The sequence below is a fragment of the Pleurodeles waltl genome, chromosome 11 (genome assembly GCF_031143425.1).
Source record: "Pleurodeles waltl isolate 20211129_DDA chromosome 11, aPleWal1.hap1.20221129, whole genome shotgun sequence".
Lineage (NCBI taxonomy): Eukaryota > Metazoa > Chordata > Amphibia > Caudata > Salamandridae > Pleurodeles > Pleurodeles waltl.
In genome coordinates this window covers 922,413,345-922,439,181 of record NC_090450.1, presented here as the reverse complement: position 1 = coordinate 922,439,181, position 25,837 = coordinate 922,413,345, and the positions used below count along the sequence as shown (strand labels likewise).

The 25,837-nt window shown below is 46.8% G+C and overlaps 1 protein-coding gene across 2 annotated transcripts in view; it reads right to left on the bottom strand.

Annotated features, from left to right (window-relative positions):
* The window catches only part of KNTC1 (kinetochore associated 1), a 495,394-nt gene that overhangs the window by 74,797 nt on the left and 394,760 nt on the right, over window positions 1–25,837 (bottom strand). For both annotated transcript variants that reach the window (XM_069214955.1, XM_069214954.1), the window contains exons 55-57: window positions 20,616–20,751; window positions 8,073–8,168; window positions 5,417–5,473 (exon numbers count right to left, since the gene is read on the bottom strand). In XM_069214955.1, the coding sequence (XP_069071056.1) occupies window positions 5,417–5,473; window positions 8,073–8,168; window positions 20,616–20,751 (289 nt within the window). The remainder of the gene's footprint in view (window positions 1–5,416; window positions 5,474–8,072; window positions 8,169–20,615; window positions 20,752–25,837) is intronic.

Here is a 25,837-nt window from a genome sequence, read left to right as displayed (position 1 = left end):
AGGGTGCAAAGGCTCAACCAACGAAGGTGCAGCTTGCCTAGGGTGCATAGGCTCAACCAACGAAGGTGCAGCTTGCCTAGGGTGCAGAGGCTCAACCAACGAAGGTGCAGCTTGCCTAGGGTGCAGAGGCTCAACCAACGAAGGTGCAGCTTGCCTAGGGTGCAGAGGCTCAACCAACGAAGGTGCAGCTTGCCTAGGGTGCAGAGGCTCAACCAACGAAGGTGCAGCTTGCCTAGGGTGCGGAGACTCAACCAACGAATGTGCAGCTTGCCTAGGGTGCAGAGGCTCAACCAACGAAGGTGCAGCTTGCCTAGGGTGCAGAGGCTCAACCAACGAAGGTGCAGCTTGCCTAGGGTGCAGAGGCTCAACCAACGAAGGTGCAGCTTGCCTAGGGTGCAAAGGCTCAACCAACGAAGGTGCAGCTTGCCTAAGGTGCAGATGCCAAAGGTGCAGAGGCTCAACCAACAAAGGTGCAGCTTGCCTAAGGTGCGGAGGCTCAACTAATGAAGGTGCAGCTTGACAAAGATGCAGAGGCTCAACCAACGAAGGTGCAGCTTGCCTAGGGTGCAGAGGCTCAACCAATGAAGGTGCAGCTTGCCTAGGGTGCATAGGCTCAACCAATGAAGGTGCAGCTTGCCTAGGGTGCATAGGCTCAACCAACAAAGGTGCAGCTTGCCTAGGGTGCAGAGGCTCAACCAATGAAGGTGCAGCTTGCCAAAGATGCAGAGGCTCAACCAACGAAGGTGCAGCTTGCCTAGGGTGCAGAGGCTCAACCAATGAAGGTGCAGGTTGCCTAGGGTGCAGTGGCTCAACCAACGAAGGTGCAGCTTGCCTAGGGTGCAGAGGCTCAACCAATGAAGGTGCAGCTTGCCTAGGGTGCAGAGGCTCAACCAACGAAGGTGCAGCTTGCCAAAGGTGCAGAGGCTCAACCATTGAAGGTGCAGCTTGCCTAGGGTGCAGAGACTCATCCAAAAAAGGTGCAGCGTGCCTAGGGTGCGGAGGTTCAACCTCAAGGTGCAGCTTGCCAAGGGTACAGAGAGTCATCCAACGCCTTTTCTACAGCCACCTGTTTCGTGTCACTTAGTGCAAGTCTGGAGTAAGACTAAAGTGCAAAGTTAGTACGAAAGTGGAGGTGTTATGGTTACCTATTAAATTCCGCCTCCAGTTCAGGAGTGATGTGTATGAAGCGGTTACTGCCTCATACCAGATGAGCCACAAAGTGAAGAGAAGCTTTCCGAGCAGGAAGGTGTGGTTTAGATAGGACAGTCAGAATGGGGTTCCCATGGTTAAGCGTGAGAGTACCAGGGATTGAATTTCAGTCCTAAAGTCATGTTAAGGAATAAAGTGTTTAATGCTATGTAAGTCTTGGCTAGTAGGGTGGATTTTTGGGCATGCTGTTTATGCAAGTATGAAGGCTGAGCCTAGACTCAAGACTGAACCACAGATCTGGTACACTAGACGGTAGCTGGAGTTCTGCTGTGAAGGGTTTTCAAAGAATCCAATTAGGATGGAACTGAGGTAGTGGAACGGGAGTGTGGGACGAGTAGAATCAGAACACACTTAATAAACTTTAAAGCAGAGGCAGTAATATTATGACGCTGCCAAATGAGGCTTGCTTAAATAACAGAATCGCAGCATGAACAAGAGAAAGTTATTTATCTTCAATATTTATTTTTTAGATGGATACTGTATGTTCTCACTGAAGGTTCATCTAGAAACGTCTCTAAGGTTTCATGAATACAAACAGGAACTTTCAAATAGTCCGAAATCGGACGACTGTTAGCAGTAATAATATCACTCACCAACTAGCCACCCCTTTCACCCTTCTGCCAACCATTAATGGGGAACAGGGCATCATAAAACACTGCATCTGACAAACCTGGTTACTGCATCTTCATTATTCTCGCCAGCAAAGCGGATTATGAGCCACTTAAAAAACACAGTTTCTCGACTTGCAGGCCTGTACCTTGCTAGGACTCAAGTAGGAATAAAACGATGACAGCACTATGGCGTCTGCTCCCATCTCTCTTGTGATCCCATTCCCTCCTCAAGGTGGAACAAAATTACTAGGTCGCTGAGTGAAACAAATGTGCTGTCCCTGATTATACCCACTGAAATAATACGTATTATTTACTTAGTAGTTATGTATTATATATTCACACTGTTCTCTTGTCGACTCCCTATTTGGTAGTGGAAACTGTTACCCTGTAAAGTGTTTGACACCCTTCGAGTTCTGCTTATGCTGGAAAATAAATTAGTGTAAATGAGCAGACCATTTGGGTGCAATGACAACCGTGCCCACTCGGAATGCAATCTGTGGCTAGCCAGTCACACTGCTGTACCGTCTCACACATGCTGACAGATGATAGTGGGTCACGATCCTCACAGTACAATCAAATCTACATTTGTGCATCTTAGATTGTAGATTCATTGGGCCCCAAACGCACATTCAAAATGTGTTTCATTCCTTCAGATTTTTACTAAACTGTAATTTCTTTGTGAACGTGTGAGTGTAGGTCCACGCAGCTGTCTGGCAGTGTCGTGTCTAGGACCTTGACCCGACACTAACTTCGTTAATAGAAAAAAAACAGTTTACCATACTGTCAGGGACAAAAGAGGTCAGCAAAACAAGGAGCTTGTAACTCCACGCTCGGAATTATCAGTATACATCTTCAACCAGGCTGGGGTGGGTTAAAGAAACTGCATTTAAGAAATCCACAGCTGTATCAAAGCAGGAACTTTCAAACTTCGATGAAAGAAAAACAAATACAATGGCACAAAACAAACATTTTATGATGCATATTTGTACTTAATTAAAATAGACACACCTAGCAACTACAATAACAATTCCAGTGCCTCGGCGGTTGCTGTGATTTAAGGAGATGAAACTAATTCGTAAAGAGTAATTAGCTTCAACCAAGTTATGAGAGCATTGTAAGGTCATTATCATAGTGGTGATCCAATACCCAAAGTTACTACTGGCCTGGCCCTCAGACTACTTAGAGTCTAATGGGAAAATGCACAAAATGCACACCTTTTCAGAAATTTTGAATAGTTTTTGGAAGCTTTAAAAAAAAGATTATTTCAAACGTATTGTCTAGCGCATCAGGGCCATCGCCCAAGACGTAGCATTTCATCCCTCACCCCCAAATGTTATGCAATTTACCAGGGCAAACTCTAAATTCATATTTCACCTTTTCAGCCTCTATACACAAGGCCATGCCGGTTTGCCACTCTTCATGGAGTGCTTGGGGAACCCCGTGCACTTGCTACGTCTGTTTTTGCTACTATCAAACACACAACCTTAACTTGGCCCATTTTGAGATGTACAGCATTGGGAAATGCCAGAATTACAAACTGAGGCAGTGGGGAAATGTCACTTTCTAGACCTGCCCCATTTCACGTAGTAAATTTTGCCAATGTTCCTGAATTTTACTACAGCCCCAAATTGTGCGTAGAAAGGTGTCCTTGTGTGTTGTACGTCAGAGGCAGATACGTGAGGGAAACTGTCCCGTTTTATGGAGCTGGCTAGTGTTGCAGTATGCCCTATATACGTTTTTTTTAGCTGAATCAGGTCATCTGAGCACCCAGATGGGTTCAGCATCAGGGGATTGTTCCGGATGTCTTACAGACTTCGGTTGGGACATCTTGTTAGCCATGTATCCGATATTTGGAAGCTTTTGCACAAAGGGCAAACCTGCTATTTATTTACTTGCTTTTCACATAATTGGCTTAGCACTTCGTGGCGTTACTGACCATCATCTAAAGGGCAGCATGGGGGAGACAGCACGGACCGGATAGGATGAGCACAATAGCCGAACAAGCATTGCAATGGGTCTTGCGTTTGCTCGAGTTAGCTTTTAGCGTTGTACTTCCTACCTGGACTTTTCTTGCCACACATACTGAAAATAAAAACAGTTGACATAAGCAAACCGGTTCAAAGCGTCGCCATAAGGGCAAGGAGAGAGACAAAAGGAAAAAGAAGTTCGCTCGCAAAGTTATCGGCAAAAGTGCAACAGTGTAACAGGGTCAGCGGCCAAGGTGGTAACAAAACCGCCCCCAGGAAGCATTTACCAACGAAAACAAAGTGTTTTTGGAAGGCAAGCCTATGAACGAGTGATAGTGCTGGTCGTGTGGGGGGAGTGGCTAAAAGCCTAGATACATACCAACACGTCGGAAAAGCAGCGCTTGCATGCTGCTATGCTCAACCTAAAAAGAGGAGCCGCTCAAGGTTGTGACCCTGGGATGCCTTACGGCAGGGGCAAGAGGAGCCACTCAAGTTTGTGTCCTTGGGATGCCTTACAGCAGGGGTACCGGGGAGCAGTCGAGTGGTCAGTAAAAGGGGTCAGCACAGGGTGGACACAGCACTTGCAGCCCGGACCTGGCACAAGGGCCACCCACACAAATCTCAGCAGCAAGGTGGAGCCTAGGAGCTGCATAGGTGCTAGATGCCTGCAAACAAGGGAGCCTATTGCTAAAGGTGCTGTCAGAGGGCGCTGTCATGACAAAGGACTAAAGCAAAACATAGTGTTAAACAATATCAGCTATGCATGAAGTTTGTTGTGAACATGGACTTCTTGTTCATGATTCTTGAAAGGGGTTAAGTGAATACCACAACAGCCGGGAGCTTCCGGGGGGCACTCGCCCCTCTGGGAGGAGTTACTGACCATCATCTAAAGGTGAAAAAGATTGGTTCAAAAAGGCAGAAGTTTCAGAACCAATCTTCTCTAATTGCATATCAAGGAGATCTGTCCCTTCATGAATGGGGGAGGGTTAATCCCAGAGGTTGTGAGAGGTTCATTGAGTTAGCAGATTAGGTAAATTTTTCAATTTTGGGCAGGGAGCATTTTAGGGCTGGGCTTCCACCATAAGTATGAAACATCCAGTTCTTTCTGTTGGCTCTTGACTCAAACATATTTGCCTTACTGGGTCTCAGATTATGTTTTGGAAGACCGATTTAAGAAATGTTGACCTTTATTTGAATTTTATTCTCTGGAACATTGAAATCACATACAATGCATTAAGGGCTGATATGATGCGAGATTATGTCTTTAAATCAAAACAAAGACTGATTATGAATGAATGGGTAGGATAAGGGAACTCTGTTTACAATTGGAGAGTTGGGGTAGGTCTCGGTTTGAAAGCATTCCTCTTGTTCAACAAGGAATACAACAGCAGGAACGATGTGGAATGGAAGCCATATTTCTCTGCACCTTCTAGAGAGTCACTGTGAAGGAGTGATGAAGGGACAATGCCGGTCTTTTTTTCCCTATGTTAAAGTTGATCTGAATGTTGCTGGAGCTTATTATCCAACACTTTCACTTCAGCGTTCTTCAAAAGCAAAACAAACTCACATCTACAATGAATGACCAGTGGTAGCTTTTGATTGCAAGGCTAGCTAGTGTGACTAACATACCTGCCACAGGGAATGCACACCAGTAATTGCCACTAACACTTTCCTCAGGTATCGAATCTGAAAAGGAAATTTAATTTAGAAAATGTTAATTCATGTGTTTACACACACACACACAATTTTATCATAGTAACACTGGCCTATGACCTTAATATTTCAAAGATCCAGTTATCTGGTGTCACACACAGCCAACAATATTCTTCAAATCCAAAATATATCAAGTCACAATGGATGTTCACAAAGCAGTGATCACACTTCCTAGGACTCTACTATTCAAAGAGACTGATGTGTTTTCTGCTGATCAATAACATTTTAGAGAGTCATATAATAAACATAACACAAACAACTTTAAAGGTGGGCCTGTGGATGATACTTTGAGACACGGGTTCAGTCGGTATACAGGTTCAAAGTCATTCCCATTCAGCAGTTTAGGGGTTGTCAAAGTAGAGAACACTGAAACTGCCATATTCAGCGCCCAAACTACAGGTAATGAAAGACAGGCACAGGGACTTCAGTAAACCCCATTTTCTCACTACCTCTTCTCGCCTTCCAGCCCGATTCCATGGTGCTGTGTCATTCCCAACCCACTGGCCAACGTTATCCCAACTCCTTCTCCTCCATCCTGCTGTCTTTGTTTACCTACCCTCCACCATCAGTGCCATTCCACCTTCCACCTTTCCTGTCGTGCTACTGAACGCCCTCCCTCCTGGCCCACTCATCTGTTTGCCCCCATCAATCCCTTCCAATGAGTGTCAATTTCACTCCATCACAAATTTATCTAAGTGTAGAAATGACTGGAAACCCCATCAGTCGATATCAACATGTAGCTGGCACCATGGCGAAATACCCCATAAACGATCAGTACTTCGGTCACGTTTCTGTATTTTTCATATGGTTTATACAAATTGTATCTGTTATGCACTGTGTCAGAGAACCATGCTCTCAGCATCACAAGACCCATTTAACTGAAGCTTCTGAATAAGATTACTACACTTTGTCTTAATGATGCTGCAATGATCATGAATAGTTTATTTTGCTCACACACCATTAAGCTGCATGTTTCCCTTTCCTTTATTGACCAACTTCCCAAAGTGAAACCTCAAAGCCTCAACACTGCTCGTCTAAGACTTGAAACTTATTAGCTTGTAATTGGGAGCCAAGTGGACCTGCAAATACAATTACAACCCAGAAACTAACTTCTCTCCAAGCTTCTATGTATCTTTCTTATTTCTGCTCCAGTTCTGTTACAAGAACCAGATGCATATTTACTCCTTCCCCAGAGGTCCATCAACCTGATAACAATCTCTTGGGAAGACCCCTAAATTGACAGCTACATCAAGTACTGCTCCATGGGAGATGTGCAGTGAGCCCTGTAGAGAAGATCCCGGGGATGGAGGGGCACAGTGTAGAATGGGATGCCCTCGTGGATGACAGCCATTCTAGTCCTTGTCAATGTGGATGACATTTTATAATTAACACTGCAAAACAACTGGGAAAAGACTGACTGGACCACAGATTATACCTACGCATTCATACACGATGCCTATAAAACACAGTCCCTGTTGCCTCGCCCCCAACACCAAGTGGGATAGATACATGGACATCTAACCAAAATAAACTGTGATGCTGAAAAGAAGTGTAAATAGGGTGATAAAGGATATATGGCCATATCTCTTAGGGCCCACACACTAGTCCTGCATTAGTAATGGTAAGTTCTGACCCACCCCTTGCATACTGAAAAGTACATATGTAGAACACTGTTTGGCAAGGTCTGATTTAAGCTTCAAAGAACACTAAGTCCTTCTGTCACACACTACTAAACATGTTTGTTACCTCAGGCGGCATCTTGTGTCCTCCTTAGTGTGATAAATATCTTCTACAGGTCTCTCAGACCTGCCATCACTGTTTGGCACCAGTGAGAGGAGACATCAAGGAGACAAATGGACCAGTGCATCGCAATGTTTTGGAGTGATGCCAAGTATGGGCATAGGCAAGTGTCTTTTGTGCAATCCAGGCCTATAACTTCTATGTACTCACAATGTCTGTTTGAGGGCCATGCTGGGCAATCAAGTGTCAACTTGTTCCAAATAAAGCAGTCTAACTGTTAGTATGTAAACACCTCCTATGTCAGGAAAACATAGGATAGTCAGTACAGTAATCGCAGAGAATACTAAGAAATTGTCCTTTTTTCATTGGAGTTGACGTGATTGAAGCAATATTTCAGTCAATACGTTAAGAATAACAAAGGCCAGTTAACACGAGTTTCGCCTCCTTTGGAGGGCAGGTCTGAGGCTTTCTCAAGGCTGTGTAAAGTAACAGTTACATTAATATAATGAATTGAGAAGAAAGTGTGTGTGTGTGTGGGGGGGGAATAAACAAAAGAAGAAAGTAAATACAACTGGTTAGCAACATCCAAGATATAAGAGTTTTGCAGATGTGACAAGTGCATGGGAGCGCCTCAAGCTTGTGGAAAAATGTGGAAAAACACACCGTGTTGAACACTCCAAACGTGATTTGTAAGGCAGGAGGCCATAATTTGTTTTTGCTGCAGAACAAGAATAAACAGAATAGCCCCCTTGCCTGTACACTTAACTTCAATGACTAGGTCTAACACAACAGAGCAAATAAAGGAACCATAAAATGACATGCAGTATCTCACCATATTGAAACCAAGCAGCTTCTGCAGCAAACCACTCCAGAGCTGTGGGTCATAAACATGGTATTCCAAGCTTAGTTCAGTTACCAGTCTCACCGCCTAAAACACAACATAGAACATGAGTCCTTCACCAGCATGGTTTGAACAAAGTACTTCAGTTCATTATTATAGCTTGTGGAAAATTAGCCATTCCCAAAGACACTTTATCTCCAACTAAAATAGTTTATATCTTCAGGCGAGTATAGATTATTGAATAATTTTACCAACAAGATGATAAAAATCATATAATAGCATCTGCACTAATACATAGCAAATACAATGTGACAGGCAACAGCGAAACATAACTAAAATAGCCTATGATTCACCTAGAGCAGTGCTGGGGAATAGCTAGACTAATGCAGGGATAAGAAACAGGTAATATGTGCTAAAATCGATAACAAACTGGGCAGACTAATTTGGCTTTATTTGATTTCTCTTAAAGTTCTCGGTAACCAAAGACTTCATGGCGCTAAGAAACAAAAATAAGGCACAATGTAGAATAAAAATACATTACTGAAACATGAGTTTTGGGCATTTTCCTTAAAGTGAGGTAGCATGAGATAAGTCTTATGGCTCTTTGGCTTCTCGCTTTAAAAACAGCCTTCCTTGTAGCCATCACCTCTGCATAAAGAGTGAGTGAGCTGCAAGCTATTTCTTCAAAGTTACCCGTCATCTCTGTCCATCCTGACATAGTGATGATTCGTACCTGAGCCTCTTTCCTACCCAAAGTGGTCATGCCCTTTCATGTACGTCCGTCCGTTACCTTGCCTACATTTTAGGCACCCCCACATCCTTCTCGTGAGGTGGAGAGACTCCACTTTCTGGATCCAAAAAGAGCATTGGCATTCTACCTTAATTGTACCCAAGGATGTCCCCTCTGCTGACTGCTGGCCATGGTGTTGTCAGTGAACACCTGCACTACTTTCCGTTTGAGAGAGGTAAGGAATGCTATTAAAGCAAGCCTGATCACCTTGAGCTCCCGAAGATTGATGTGGAGCCCGGACTCCCCCGGAAACAAGACACCTCTGATATCCGCTTACCCCATGTGGCCACCCCATCCCAGGAGTGACGCTTCTGCCACTACTGTCAGATCTGGTTGGAGAAGGGAGAGGGGTCTGCCTTCGACCTAGTCTCAGTTCAAAAGCCACCACTGCAGATTTTGCGCAGTTCCCTCTGAGATCTGGACCATGTCGGAAAGATTCCCCTGATGCTGCGCCCACTGGAACTTCAGGTCCTACTTCACAGCCCGCATATGCCATCTCGCCTGTATGACTTGCAGGATGCAGGAGACCATGAGGCCCAGCAGCCTCAGAGTCATTCTCACTGAAACCCAGGACAGAGGCTGAAACATTGGTATCATTTCCTGAATATCCCGGATTCGCCGTAGATGACAGCGGATAAGCCCAAAACTGCACTGTGCCCAGAACATCTCCGATGAAAGGGAGCGCAAGAGAGGGAGTCAGGTGTGACTTTGGCACATATATAGTGAACCCCAGCGAAAGCAGGAGGTCTGACATAGTCTGGAGATGGGAGACGACAACCTTGGGTGAGCCCACCTTCAACAGCAAGTTGTTGAGGTAGGGAGAAGACTGAAACCCCTAGCCTGCGCAGATAAGCTGTGACCACCGCCATCTCTTTGGTGAACATCCGAGGGGCGCTGGTAAAGCCAAAGGGTAGCACAAGTAAATTGAAAGTGCTTGTGACCTACCACGAACAGCAAGTAATGTCTGTGGGCAGGCAGGACGGGAATGTGAAAGTAGGCATCCTGCAAGTCCAACACTACCATCCAGTCTCCAGGACAGATGGGAACACTGAGCTAGAGTGAGCATTCTGAACTTCTCCTTTCTGAGGAAGAGATTGAGGGACTGGAGGTCTGGGATATGGGGGAGGCCCTTGTCCTTCTTGGGCACCAGAAAGTAGCAGGAATAACAACCACAACCTACTTCTGGCACAGGGACCCTCTTTCTGGCTCCCTTGGCCAAGAGAGGTGTACCTTTCTCGCGGAGAAGTGCTTAGGGATCCTCTGTCATCTGATTGTAGGATGGAGGCATGGCCAGAGGGGGTAGTCTTGAAGGCGAGGGAGTAGCCCCTTCAGATAATTTGCAAAACCCACCTGTCCGTCGTGATGGATTCCCAGTGGAGCAGGTGATGGCAAATCTTGCCTCCAACTGATCCATGATGGAGCGACGGACTAGGAAGGTTTGGAGGCTGCAGCAGGTGTATTGGGGGACGGCGGGGGGAGTGGGAAGAGGGTAGGTGGTGGACTCTGATGACTGTTGGCTCCCTGATCCACGGGAACGTTGGATACTGTGTACTCATCCACACAGAGGCTGGGCCACATGCACAGCACGGTGGCTGGAGGAAAACTGACGCAGCTGGGTGACCATTCTGTAGCCATGAAGGGGCAAAAAGCAGACTAAGGGGGGCGAGGAGCAGCTGTGAGGCCAAGGGACTGAGCCGTAGACCGGGACTCCTTAAAGCGCTCGAGCACTGAGTCTGCTTGGTCTCCAAAGAGACGGGTGCCAATGAAGGGCATGTCCAAAAGCGATTGCTAGACATCCCCCGAAAAGCCAGATGTCCTCAACCAAGCGTGGCGCCTTAAAGCCATTGTTGATGCAACTGATCTGCCTAGTGAGTCGGTCGTGTCCAGCCCACAACTAATTGTGAACTTGGCTGCATTTCTCCCATCAGCAACAGCTTGAGAGAGAATGGCCCAGGCCTACTCTGGAACCTGTGGCAGCACCTGCACGACCGTATCTCATAAAGTATGGGAGTATTGGCCCAAAAGGCATGCAATGTTCACGGACCACAACGCCAGACTGGAGGAAGAGAATAACTTCTTCCCAAGTTGATCCACTCATTTTGATTCCCTATCCAGGGGTCCGGAAGGGAATGCACTGCTTTATTAAAGGGCAAAATGGGTTCAGATAGCCCCGGGCTAAAGCAAGCACCTCGGTCAGGAGGTTAGTCCGGACAGCCACCGAAGGCAGCTAGAGGCCAGGCCCTCAGCCACTCTTCCCACCAAAACTGAATATAAGGCTCCCTCCTCCGTAACCATGGTAGGGGGAGAAAGCATGCCATTGTCAGGGGAGATTTCAAGACCACTGGCATTCCTGAGCCCAGTCTACATCAGGGTCATCTTGCTGGTATTCTAAAGGGTCCAGCGACCCCTCCATACTCTCAACGTAACCGTACCCGCACCCATAGGCATAAGAGTCAGGATCCAATCTGGGGAGCAAGGTCTGCGTATAAGTCAGAATCATCGTTGGGCAATGTCGCTCCAGCTCGGAGTCAGACATCAGTACGGGGTCGATGTTGACTGTGGACCAAACTGACATTGGGAGCGTCAACTTCTGTACTGGCGCCAGGAAAGGTTGCGATGGCATACGGGTCCGGTAACAGATCTTGGGTTGCCCCTCCGGAGCTGAGGCCGTAGCCGCCAGCACAGAACCCAAAGGGGGGCCCGCCAACCTTACTGGGACTGAAGGAATCACAGGAGGGTCAGACTGCCCAAAGATGAGACGCTTGGCCTCATAAAACTCTCGGAGTTGGGCAGGGGTGGCTCCATGGATGGCTCCCAGGTCACATTGTCCGAGCGACGGGGTAAAGATGACTTCTCCTTGTGACCTGAATATCCCAGCAATTCAGGGTGGGAAGAGGACGAGTGGTGATGGCTCCGCAAGCGGTCTTGTGACTTTCCTCTCAAATGAGACTGGGAGTGACGCAGAGCCGAGCCGCGGGCCGCAATGAGCTTTAGAGACCGCTCCCTCAAAGCCTTCGGGTTCATGGCCTGGCACTCGGAGCACGACTTCAGGTCATGGTTGTGCTCCAGGCACCACAAGCACATGAGGTGCGGATCCGTCACCGATATCATGCAGTGACAGGAGTCACACGTCTTGAATCCGGTCTTCTGGGACGACAAGTTGACGCACCCCCCCAAAAAAAAAGCCAGTCAAAAGACTGAGGGTAACTGTTCTCTGGATCTACACGTAGACTGGCACGGAAAGAAAAGAACTGACGTCAGCGCGCCGGGGTGGTGCCTATTTACAAGTGCCACATCATCATGGCGTCCATGATGCCAACAATGGATGCAGAGTCAGCCAACACCACCTGACAGGGCGCTAGGGTACTGCTCGAAGAAAAATCTCAGGATCCACTCTGATGCCTGGGGGAAGTTGTAAGGTACGGAATCTGCAACTAGAAGTCTCTACCAGATAACGGAACCAAAGAGAGAAGGAAAGACAGAGGAAACAAGGAGGGGGGGAGGAGAGAGGCACAGAAGAGGAAGATAAAATGGTTGTTAAACCTGTCAGTCTTAGAGTGGTCTTCCTCCAAACTTTTTGCCTGTTTGCCTCCATCTTTTCAGGATTTTTGCTCGGTTGGCCTTAGGACTCTGTGTACTTTACCCCTGCTAACCAGTGCTAAAGTGCATGTGCTCACTCCCTTAAACATGGTTTGATTGGCATAACCCTTATTGGCATAACTAATTTACATGCAAGTCCCTTGTAGAGTGGTATACCATATACCCAGGGCCTGTAATGAAATGCTACCAGTGGACCGGCAGCACTTATTGTGCCATCCACTTAAGTAGCACCTTCAAACTTGTCCCAGACCTGCCGCTACTGCCTGAAGGCAGTGTCCCACTGCCATGTTAACTTGGCATTTGAAACCCCTTGTCAAGCCTTAAACTCCTCTTTTATTACACACAAATCACCCCAAAAGTAACCCATAGACTCCCTGATACAATGTTCCTTACCAATGCCAGCGGTATGGCTTAAGTTCGTAATTACTGGGCACCAGAAGGGACAGAACCACAAACAAATGAACTACTGCAGGCTCTACACACCATGGGACATGGCAGGCACCTAGTCCAGTGGTTATACCAAAGTCTACGAACACACCTTCAAATGCCACTCGGCTTGCTGATGTCAAAATGGGAAGTGGACATACAGAGAATTCACAGATGAAGAATTGGGCTTCCTTCTAGGATACGCTAAGACACCATTCCGCAAAACACATAATTAAATATTATACCATTTTTTATAACGCATTGCGCATACCTTACAACCCACAATCTCAATTTGATGTTTCCTGGGGCCATGGTACATTGCCCCTGATGCCATATCACAGAGGCAGACTTCATCCATATGATGTGGGCATGCCCTAGACTCACCATGTACTGGTTGGAAGTAGGAGAAGTGCTTTGCAAACAGGCAAGACTCATTGGTACACAGCAGAACATTGTATTCTGGGCCTCTTTCCTAGATCTCACAGCTCCAAAGTCACTACGTGCTTCATAGATTTGGCTCTCCTCTTAGCAAGGCGCTGCCTAACCAGACACTGGAAATCTTCACGAACACCATCACTAACTTAATGGCGTGAGGAAGTTACACAATTGGGGCAGGCCGAAAGCGCGACTATACGTCGCAAATGAGTACAGGGAACTTCGCAAAAGACCGATCTCAATGCAGTGGGATGCCTTGTTGGACGCATTTTGTGTAATAGATCAGGAGAAATAAGATGTGGCCTACCGGGAGCATGGCTCCCCTCTCCACATGGAAAAACCAGACATATTCCCACATCCTCGCTCTTCTAAAACCACCTTGATAGCCCCCATTATCACCCCACAGCTCAGTGGTCCATGACTGTTCATCGAATGCTAGATACCCCACCAGAGCGAGCACATACAAATAGTATGCTTATGTCTCATCAACATGGCTCACTAGAATCCTCCATACACACACCATTACTACTGGACAACACAGCAGACAGCAGCAGATGGGTGTGGGAGGGGGGGACAGTTGAGTTTCTTAGTTGCCAAAATTGCATTTATGATTCCATACTTGATGAACGAAAACATAATTAACTATAAGCTGTGTAAACTGCATGTAATGCAATATTTTCTAGTACTGTTAACTGTAAACATAGACATGTGATATACTAACTCAATAAAGTTGTGTTAAAAAAAAGTCACCCCAAATGTAGGCCCTATGTAGCCTACAGCAGGGTGCTGTTTAATTAAAAGGTAGGACATGTATTTTTTATTTTTACATGTCCTAGAAGTGAAAAATTCTTAAATTTGTTTTCTCACTACTGAGAGGCCTACTCCTCCCATAGGGCAACATTGGGGATTTCTTATTATATTTTATAAGTAGTAATTCCTAACCCAGAGGTGATGGATATAACAGGTTTGGTATGTATGAACTTGAAATGATGATCCCTCTTTAATGGTAAAGTCAGATTTATCATTACAAGTTTGAAAATGGCACTTTTAGAAAGTTGCCATTTTCCTGCCCTTAGCCCTCTGTCTGCTGCCTGCCTAGGTCATATGACTGGGTGTAACTGACAGTTGGGATTTTGTGAATTCACACCAGACAGTCACACAACAGCGGGGTTGGGAAGACCTGAAAGGCCTTTCCAGTGGCACGAGTAAGGGAGGAGCTGCGTCTGCGAGCAGGTTAGACCAAATAGTCCTGCAGGACCGAACAGGCAAAATGCCCATCATGATGGACCTGACAGTAATGTTCGGTGAATGTCTGTAATGATGTCCACATTTCTGCCAGACAGATGTTCTGGACAGAGTCTTTGTGAGCTAACACAACAGTTGCAGCCTTGGCTCTGGGGGACTGAGAACGCAAGCTTTCAGGGGGTTGCTTTTTGGGCCAATGTATAGCAGATTTGTATGCAGAGCAATGTCCATTATGAGATGGTTTGTTTCTGCACAGCCCTAACTTCTTTGCTCCAACATACCCAACTAACAGTTGATCATCCACCCGGAAATCTCTAGTGCGATCAAGGTAGAATGACAATGCTCTTTTTGGGTCCAGTCAGTGGAGTCTCTCGTCTTCTTTAGAAGTGTGAGGCAGAGCAAAAAATGGAAGGCAAGATGATATTGTGGGCTACATGAAAAGTTGTGTTAACTTTCAGGAGGAAGAAAGCACGTTTCCTGACAACCAGTTTGTCTGGGTAGAATGTTGTATAGGATGGGTGCCCTGAGAGTGCTTGCAGTTTGCTGATCCTCCTAGCTGATGTTATGGCCACTAGAAAAGCCATTTTTAGGGTGAGCAGGCACGGTGGGAAGTTGTGCAGTACCTCAAAGGGCATGTTAAGACCAGATTGAGGTCTCATTGGGGCATGATGAATGTTCTGGGAGGGAACAGACGCTGAAGTCACTTGAGAAAACGGGTCATAACAGGTAACTTCAGCAACTGCAGGAAAGATGAAATGGCCGATATAGAACCTTTAACAGTGACCAGGTGTAGTAAAGCACCCTTTCTGGCATGGTTAGTCCCCCACTTTTTGCCTGGTATCGGATGTGATTTTGACTGGAAGTGCACTGGGTCCCTGCTAACAAGGTCCTCTGTGCCAGAGCTCTTTCCTAAACCTGCACAGTTCTCCACAATTGGCACACTCTTTAGCACCCACTGTAAGTCCCTAGTAAATGTTACCCCGGGTACCTAGGAACTGGGATATTAAGGAAGGGCTGTGAGGTCTGCAGCACCAGTTGTGCCGCCCCCAGGGACCCCTCATCAAACCCACACAGTGCTGCTATCACAGACTGCGCACGTTGGAGCAGGAAAAAGAGACCCATCACACGCCCCTGTGTACCAGGTCCCCTACCACTGCATGTGCCAGATATAAGTCACCCCTATGGCAGGGTGCATCAGGACACATGCGATGGCATATATGCATGAGTAGATACACCCCTGCTATGTGTCTGTCGATTGCGAGACATAGTAAGTGAACAAGAGAGTCGTTTTAAATACATGTGCTGGACACGGGTTATTACGAGATCCCCAGTTACATGATGACGTCTCTGAACCCTGGGATGTTTGGTATCAACCATCTCAGAATAATAAACCCTCACTGATTCCAGTGATGGATTTATTTGTAAATGTACCCGAAGGGACCTCGATGAGGTGATAACCCTAGAGCTGCCCCCTGAAAACCTACCAGCTACTAGTTTGTTGACTGACTAGCCCTGATCAGTTCATCCAACATAGATGCGTTTCTGGCCCCCCAAGATGAGAGTCTGCACTTGGCGGAGGTCTTAACACCTCACCCAGGCACCATGGACATTCCTGGGCAGGAATATTCAGAGGTCTAGCTGCCTTTGGAACGTGACACAAGTGTCTCCTGATGGCATTGATGACCGAACCCCCTGTCCCGACCCCACTTTTGGTGGCAGCATAGGTGGGAAATCAGGCAGATTAGAAGGTGTGCCCACTTCATGCCAGTCCCAGAAGTGCAAGAGCTGAAGTGGACACCACGTTTCAAATGCTCCATTTTGTTTAGAAGGAATTAGGCCACTAGGTTTAGGGTTATGCCCGCTTCCCAGTGGAAGTGATCACAGAAAGTGTGTAGTGACCCTAAAAGTAGGCAGCCCATTGGCTATAACCTGGCACTCCCTGTAACGCCCCTAGATTCAGTATATAGGTGGCACCCCTGAACCCTAGAACTCAAATCCTGACGACCTACGAAGACAAGGACACACAAGAGTTGCGCCTGCAGAAGAGAAAAAGAAGCAGCTTACCTCGTCGGACTTCCTGCTGATCTCAAAAGACTCTGCCCCAAAGCCGACTCGTCCTGCAGCTGATCCTCTAAGAAACCCAGAAGGACTGTCTGCCTTCCATAAAGACTCAAGTCTTTGCAACAAAGCTCAAGACAGGACTCTGCAGCCTTTGGAACAGCAAAAACCCATCACCTATAGCGACCACTGCACCTGACATCCACGGCCCAAGGTGAAAACAACCAATGGTGCCAACAAGGTTCCCCAGCTGTCCAGAGACCGAGTCCAGTGTGGTCTCACCGAAGTCGCCTGCAGCCTCTGCATACAGGCCCTCACTCCTGTAGCCTTGTGGTGAGAGAAAACCAGACACCCTCAGCAACCACTGCACCCGTCACCCACAACACGATCTGAGGTGGGTCATCGGTGCCAACAACGTCCCCAGGCTCCTCTGAGCTAGAGACTCCCTGGGTCCACCCCAGCCAGACTCCTCAACAACACCTGCAGCCTCATCAAATAGGACCCCTCCCCGCGAGTGCTCCTGGAAGAGGAAACCAGACTCCTAAGGACACCCCTCCATCTGCTGCCCCTGGAGAAAAGGATCAAAGGTACACCTACATCCCCGAGCACCCTACATCTACAACCCAACTGCTTGTTGTCCAGACTGGCTTCCTAGCCAGAGCCTGTTTGTCACAGGGGCCAACACCCATTGAAAACCATTGGGCACCCAACTCCTTATTGCACCCCTGCACCTGGCCACCCCAGTGCCACCTGGAGTGACCTGCTGGTGTGGTTCTGACCAGTGCCCAGTACTTGCACTAAGTGTAGAGCGTTAGACCTATCTACTTTTGCCTCTAAAAACCAACTGGAATCCACTGGACTCTGCATGGTGTACTTCTTTTTAGTGCACCATATAGAGAGCGAGCTTCCTACACCAGGGCAGAGAACTTGGAATGAGTGGCACAAATAGGGCCAATGTTCTTGAATGCACACCATGCCACATATTTTTATGCCTGCCTACCAGAATAACGTCACAAGCTGCAGAAGGAAGGTCAAAAGATGTCAACTGTAGCTGATCAATCTCCACACATGGAGGGGGAGGGTGCACAGGTTCAGGTGCAGCACCCTCCCCAGCTGCTGTGACAGAATATCCACCTGAAGGAGCAGCCAGGAGGCCATCCAGCTACAACAAGAGGACCTCAGGGCCGTGGAAGCGGGCCTTGAAAACCATTCTTGGTGCAACAACATCCGGCTGAAGGGGGGCCCCGTGGGAGCAGAGGGCTCAGACATACAAGGATATACCCAAGCACTGCTTCGATTTATCTTGGATTGGGAGTACAAAATTACCCTCCAGCTGGACAGGGTGCACCGTGTGGACTGGTCCTCGGGACCCAACGCAAACCGCTTGATATTCTGGCTTGTGTGCATGACTTCCAAACTAAGGAGGACATACTTAAAAAAGCCAGAGTGAAACAACCTATCCATTCCCACTGTAGAGCTCTACCATGACTTCTCGCTTGTCACCCTACAGCGCAGCAGACTCTTCAAGCCCATTATCGACTTTCTGCGCTCTAAGAAGGTCCCATACAAATGAGAACATCCCATTAGACAGATGCTTTGATGGTAAGGCCGGTTCCATCAGCTGAAGTCTCTTAAGGATGCCTGCCAGGTCCTTGCCATGCTGGGTTACTCACCCTATTGCTCTATATCTGGTTATCCTCAGGGATTTCCATCGAGATCATCACAATGGCAGACAGTAGGTAAACGCAAGAAGCACCCCCGACCATGACCAAAGAAACATGCACAGGAACGCCACACAATGCTGGAGAGGCTGGCTTCTGGAACTGGCAAAGCCCCACCATGACCTACATGATGATATCCCAATAATTCCACAGCGCCTACCTTAAGCTCGCCAACGCAAAAATCTTAATGGCCTGTGGCGGCAGGAGGCTACCCTCTCTTCCACCTCTAACCTACCCGAATGACTGCTGGTCCACGCCCAATGCACTTCTTCCAGTTACCGACAGACTCTACTGGTGTACTGTTGTTGGAATTGTTGTGAGAATGTTATTGATGTTTGTTTTCCTTCACATTTTCCTGCCTCCCACTGTTGACATGGTAGTTTAGGCAACGGTGAACTTCTCGCAAGTGCAATAGCCTACACACGCACATCCCAAGACATGGTGTCTAACCACCACACACAGACCTCTTACTCCTTCTCTACCTTCAGGGAAATTACAGTGATGAGCCTCAATGAAAGAGGCATCAACAATCCCATTAAACAAGCGGCTGTGCTATCACTTCTTGAGAGCTTGTGCAGTGACATATGCCTTTTGCAGGAGACCCTTCTGCCCCCTTATGTCCCTAAAATGCAATCCAGATGGTTCTCATGCCAACTCTGGTCTTCCACCAATTCAAAATAGGGTGAGGGTGGCAATTCTGTTATCCCGAAGCTTTACAGGGGACATACTCACTAAGGTCACGGAACATAAAGGTGCACTCTAGCCTACAGATTCCGACCTGGCTACTTCCACTTCACTTTGGCCAACATTTATGCCCCCAACGAAGGCCAAGAAGCATTTATCATAAACACACTCACCCCAGTACTTCACTACCCAGACACCGCTATACTGATTGGGGAGTGTGTGTGTGTGTGTGTGTGTGTGTGTGTGTGTGTGGGGGGGGGGGGGGGGGGGGGGGGGGGGAGTTGGGGCTGAAAAAGACACGGCAAGTCCTTAAGAGGCTGGATCTAGACCGAGCAGAATACACCATGGAGCATCTCAAACACAAATATTACTTAGGGAGTAACTGCTGTGGCATGATGCTTGTGCATCACCTGCGGGCCAAGATCCATGCCAGCTCTGTCCACATGATCTATACAGCGCCATCCACTGAGGTAACCACTGATGCACAAATAGCTGAGGCCTTTCAAACCTTCTATAGAAACCTTTAGACAGCGGACGAGGCTATTAATACTGAGGCACTGGAGTACCTGGAGTTGATATCCCTTGCTGCTCCCCCCCACCCCAACAATTGCCTTTAATACTGTGATACTGAGATTCCCAACCTACATTATCTTAGGGCTACCTAACCCCCTTACCTACCCCCTTTTCTCTCTGAAAGGGAAATCAAATGGCTCTAGCACTGGGTGTTGCACACCAAGTGATTCGATTCCTGTGGGGGCACCGGTAAGATTCCTGAATATACCACATGGCTCCACAAACTGTGGGTCACACAGAGAATGAAAAGCTCTCTCTAATAGCTGACCAGCAAAGCAGTTCCTATCCCCAACTATGAGCCCCATTTATCTGCATTCACTCATCTGAGTTTAATGAGCTCACTTGCCCGGTCTACCTCATACTGCTCCACTTACTCCCACCACCCGACCTGTCAGTCAACCCTATACCTACCCAATCTCTTTGATAGCCCTCCCCAACAGATTTCCCGCTACCACACCTGGCAACCCACTATTGTAATCCACGCCAGACACAACTCATGAAGGAATCAGGGGAAGTGGGGTTGTTTTGTTTGTAGTAGTTCTGTTCTCTAAATTTATAATGCTACATCAACGCTGCTGACCCTGGGGTTGTAGGCAGATAACTGTGTACAATGAGGTCTACTGGTTCTAGTTGACGCTGCCGGTCCCCTAGGTTGTAGGCGAACAGCCATGTATGTTCAGGTCACATGGTGGCTATGAATAAACAGAACTGATTCATAAAAACAGAATGTCAACTTTGCAATAGTGGCATTCAAGAGTTTGATCATGCCATTTTTATTTGTCCAGCTCTGCACCTTATACGGCAACATTTTTTTCAATGATAAAATGATATGTTTTAATATTTTATACAAGATTTTTAATTGGTATAAATATATTGCTGTATATATGCATCTCTGGGAAATACAATTCAAATTTCAAAAGTGATCAACCTCCGTAGCCTAACAATGGAATGAGTGCTTGCTATATGGATGCCATATATAATCTTATGTTCCTTAATACTCACCCTCGGTTCATGGCTGTGGTTTTTCCAAAGCCCCTTAATCATTCCCTCTTTGGGACTATTGTGAAATGATTCAAAGGTGTATGGGATATTCAACATTTCAAACTCTGCCAAATAAATACAGCACTTGAGGTAGTATCTAGAAGGAGATTAAGACAGGATTAGATATCTGCAACACCATAGGGTAGAAGAGGCTAGAGTACACTATATACCAAGCTATTTTGGTTTCACTTCGAAACATGATAATATGGTTAAGTCGGATACCTGAAAAGATAATGTAATGTAACATTCTGATACATATAATACAATCTCCAAGTAAGAAATTTGGAAATACAAGTTAATTTAGTACTGACTGCCACCTTATTGTCAAAAGTCAGTGGAACAAGCACACTTTTGTCTAGTTTTTCTTTTCCCCCCAAGGATTAATTTTCGGAAGAAACCTCAAAATTCTTCTGAGAATGAAAAGGATAAAGTTACTTACTTGCAATGCACACTGATGGTATAACAGTCAATTATGTGCACAGCGCTTTACTCAAGGGCATTTTCAAATTTTTTCTTTAAATGTGTCCAAAAGAAACAGTTACATATCTTTGGTAACAAAATATATGGTGGATACATAATCTTCCAGTACATTCCTCAACTTAAAAAATTATCAAAGATTCAGGCTGGTCCGTAAAACCTTTCATCTGCAAAGGCTCCCCAAAACCACCAGGACGTGCCTTGTAACTCCAGCCACACTCTGTTCCTAGACAGGACGACCTTTGGTATATTAGGCCAAAGTAGGCATGCTGGTGTCAGTTCTTGACATTTTTTAATGCCCCAGTGAGTTGTGTGGAGAGGAGCCAAAAGAGCAGCAGCAGCAACTAACGCGCACATTTGCGTATCTTGGGATCTTATTAGGCAAGGCACTAAATCCCCAGGGGAAAAGAAAGGGTAGTGAGAAAATCTGCTGGATCATTATGTAGCCACCAAAATACTGTTACTGAAGGGAAGTATCTTTTAATTGTGAAGACTACATCTTCCCACACAATCCTCACCCTAGGATTAAGTCTCAAAGCAACACCTGCATGGGAAGTGAAAGAAGTATTGCTGGTCAACCAAGGACATAATGCAACACTGCTCAGGCTAAATAGCCATCACTGCTAGCCACTACTGCTCGGCAAAAGTTGGCAAAGATGAATATATAGCATCCCAGAAAATGTCAGCAACTGAGATGCTGTATGGGAGAGCCATAAAGGCAGTCATGACCCTAGTACACTGGGACTGACTGCCCTCCAAAGGGTCTTTCTTGGCCGGGGCATGGCAGATCTTGATACAGAGAGAGTGCGAAATGCTACGCTCGTTACCTGGCTGCTTTGCCTTCTTAGCTTTCAAGAAGCCCACAAAAAACAAAGTTGGTCATCTACTTTGCCTGAGAGGAGAAGTCCATGACCACAGCAGCCTGAACCTGTGGAGGGCTTGAGGGTCGACAACCCAAAAGGTTGGAGGTGCCCATCCACCAGTAAACACAGTGGGAGATTTGTACCTGAGCAATACGACTCCCTTGATACTGGACCTATTGTGACTTAAGGGTCCTCCATTCACAATCTGGCATGTGGCACTATAAGAAATCGGGTGTATAGTTGGCAGAGGTATGCATCCTGCCCGAGTAGTGACCACAGTCCTAGGCAGGGTAAGTCAGATACACACCCTAAATTAACCTGTGCGTATCCTCTGGTAGCTTGGCAGAGAGCAGTCAGGCTTAACTTACCAGGCAATGTGTAAAAACACACACACACACACACACACACACACACTTTTCGAGAAGTATGGAATAGAATAAGACCAAAACGACAAAAATCCCATCAGTAGATCAGGCGCTATAAAGTTGACAAGAATAAATGCAAAAGCAGTGCTTAAATCAACTGTGCTCCCCTTTGAGAGTCTTTACTGTAATTCTTCCTGGCAAGAATGGCACAATTGCAGGGTTTGCATCGGGACTCAAAGTGCCCTTACTTGCGTGGCCAGCAGCAAATACGGCACATTGTTCGGCAAGCCGCGCTGCAGCCCTGCTCAAGGGCAGAGTCTGAGCACACAGTAGTCCGGCCTGCCCTGCTTCGGGAGTGCAGGCCCAGCGAGTGAGTTTCAGTTGTCAGGGCAACAGGGAGGCAGGGTTGGGGCAGACATTCCAGTCAGAGCTCACAGCGGTGCTCGTAGCAAGGAGTGCTGATCCTCAAGCGCTCATGAACAGAGCAACGCTGCTCCTTTAAACGACTGTCAACAGAAGCACTGCTGTCCGGGCACTCATCTTGGGGTACGCACAGATCCTTTCAGTAATCGGGTAAGAGGAAAGCTGCTCCTCAGGCATTTCTCACAAGGGGAAGCACTGATCTTGAAGCAAGGGTGTAGAAAGGAGCGCTCCAACACATAGAACGGTGCAAGGTGCTGGGATGCCAGCAGATAAAAAGGCATGCTCCTACATTACGGAGCGCTTGTCCTGCCAGAATGGTGCAATGAGCTTGAATCACGCAGATCACAAGGTCTTTGATGTCCCAAGACCTTAAGGAGAACAGAGGCAAGCCAGCAAGCCCTTGGAGAATCTTGGGTTCAAGGATGTTGAGTGAAGTCAAGCCCTCACTGCAGGCAAGAAACGTCAGGCAACACAAGTGGCAGTCCCTCCTACAGCACACAACAAGCAGAAGGCCAACACAGCAATGCAGTTGCAGAATGGCAGAACCTCCTGGCAGCACAGCAGTAGAGTTCTGATTTGGTGGGGTTTATGGTCCAATACTTATACCGAAGTGTGCCTTTGATGTGGGAAAGATTTCAAAGGGGCCTTTGAAAAACACAAGGTCCCTGTGCAAGACCCACACCAGTGACAATAAATACACCAAAAAAGAGACTCCACGTAGGAAAAAAGAAAAATAAGCTTCTTATATTGTAAATATAGCTCAAAGCTCTGCAATATCGTAACTCATAAGCACTGTGCACAAGATCCCAACCCAGTACATATACCACAGACCAAAACGACATCAGTATAGTGTGCACTCTGAAATTTATCACTGTACCTGCATAACAGCCCCCAAATGACGTGAATCAATTATGACTGAGCGGAAGGTCAACAGAGTGGTCCCTGGGGATCTGCTTGCTTCACTCCTTAGAGGTGGCAGCTGGCAGCCATGGGACAGCCTTTCACTTGATCTTCAGCTGCCAGTTTCGTTCTACGCACATCCTCAGCGCAAAGCACTCACCACATTAGAACTTGTAGGATAGTAAGTGCTCGCCATGCGCTGCAGGATAATGAAACAATGCTTACTAGGTGAGTGAAAGCCAAAGCGCTCCCAAGGTGCTATACTTATGAAACACAGGGCAATAATCTGAGGGGCGTACCACGCGCTGGGACAGGGGCACACAGGGGGCAAGGGAGTCACGCGGACATTAACACTGCATTGGCCCCTGGGAGACCACTGGTAGGGCAAACACAAGCCAGGCAGCAGTAGACAGAGGCCAGCACCATAGAGGCAATTAAGGGTGGTTCTTCCTGTCAGTCCAGCAGTGCCTAGGCAGTCCAGAGTCAGGGAGCAGGCCGGCAGCAGGGCAATAATCAGAAAAGCAATCCAGTAGGTCAGTTATGCCACCCAGCAGCAGCAGGTAGCAGGGCTACAACAGAAGAGAAGTCCAGATTAGTCCTTTTGCAGCTCAGCAATCCTTCTGCAGAGATTCAATCCCAGTTCCAAAGTGCTCTAAAAATCAACAGGTCAGAGCCCCTTTACTTATACTCCAAAAATGCCTTTGTTCAGGGGTAACTTCAAAGGGACCCTTTCAAGTAACACACAACTTTCCTTCAAGCCAGCCCAGTCTCCAGACATCAGTAGGGGGTAATCAGCCCATTGCATGAGGGCAGGACAAAGCCTATTCACATGTAAGGTATGAACGACCTCCCTCTCCCTAGCCCAGGATGACTATCAGTATGCAGATGTCTCTTCTGTCACACCCAGCCTCTGTCCTGTGTGATGGCTGTCTGGAAAGTGTGCACCAAGCAGAGCTGTCACTCTTCCTAGATGTGGATTGGAGTTAGACAGCAAAGCACTTGAGTTATAAGCACAGAGAAATGCCCACTTTCTAAAAGTGGCATTTCTAAAACAGTAAAATCCAACTACACCAGTAAGCAGGATTTCTCACTACCATTCTGAACATACCAAACATGCCCCCACTACTCCTCACGGACCAGAATTTATCACTTAGACATATATAAGGGAATTACCAATACAACCCTATGAGAAGAGCAGCACTCACAGTAGTGAAAAACTAAATAGTCTGTCACTAATAGGACATGTAACACATACAAATATATGTCCTATCTTTTACTTACACAGCACAATGCCCATAGGGCTATCTAGGGTCCACTTTAGGGGTGACGTAGGTGTAGTAAAAAGGGAGTTTAGGCTTTGGCAAGTAGTTTGACTTGTCAAGTCAATGTGGTAGTAAACTCCACACACATTAAATAAGCCAAAAAGGTGTAAGCTAATTATACCAAGTTTTAGGGGAGAGTGCACATGTCTTTTAGCACTGATTAGCAGTGGTAAAGTGCCCAGAGACCTAAAGCCAACAAAAAGAGGGTCAGAAAAATAGAGGTAAAAGGCAAAATCTTTGGGGATAACCCTGTAGAAAGGGCCATTTCCAACAGTTACCTAAAGTAACTCTAACCGCATTCATACCTATTGAAGTTTTTCTGGAAAAAGTCTCTGTCAAATTTGTCATACTTACCAATGTTTATTCGCTGTTAAGTGAAAAATGGTGATTCAGTATACCTTGTAAAATCTGTATCTCCTGAACACTGCAGGGGACTTTTTTCATTTTGGTGTGTAAACATTGATATAAATCGACTACATTTTATAAATTAGTTGTTGGATTTCTTGAGTGCCTCGCATCTTTCTTTTTCAATTGTTTTGGTGCTGTTTAAACGCTTTACACTTGTTCCTTTGTGCAAGCCTGACCGATCAGAGCCACAGCTATCCAGGGTTGAGCTCAGGTTTGACAAACAAAACCTGACTATCCTAAAAGAGTTGGTAGTATATTACACAGTGAGGCCACACAACCACACCATATACCACACCCCATTTCCTCACATGACCCACTACAGCAACCATCACTCCAGATCTTTTGCAGTGTCCTCCGAAATTTGGACCTGGCTGGAGAGATTCCCCTGTTGTTGTGCCCACAGGGACTTCAAATCCCTCTGCAGA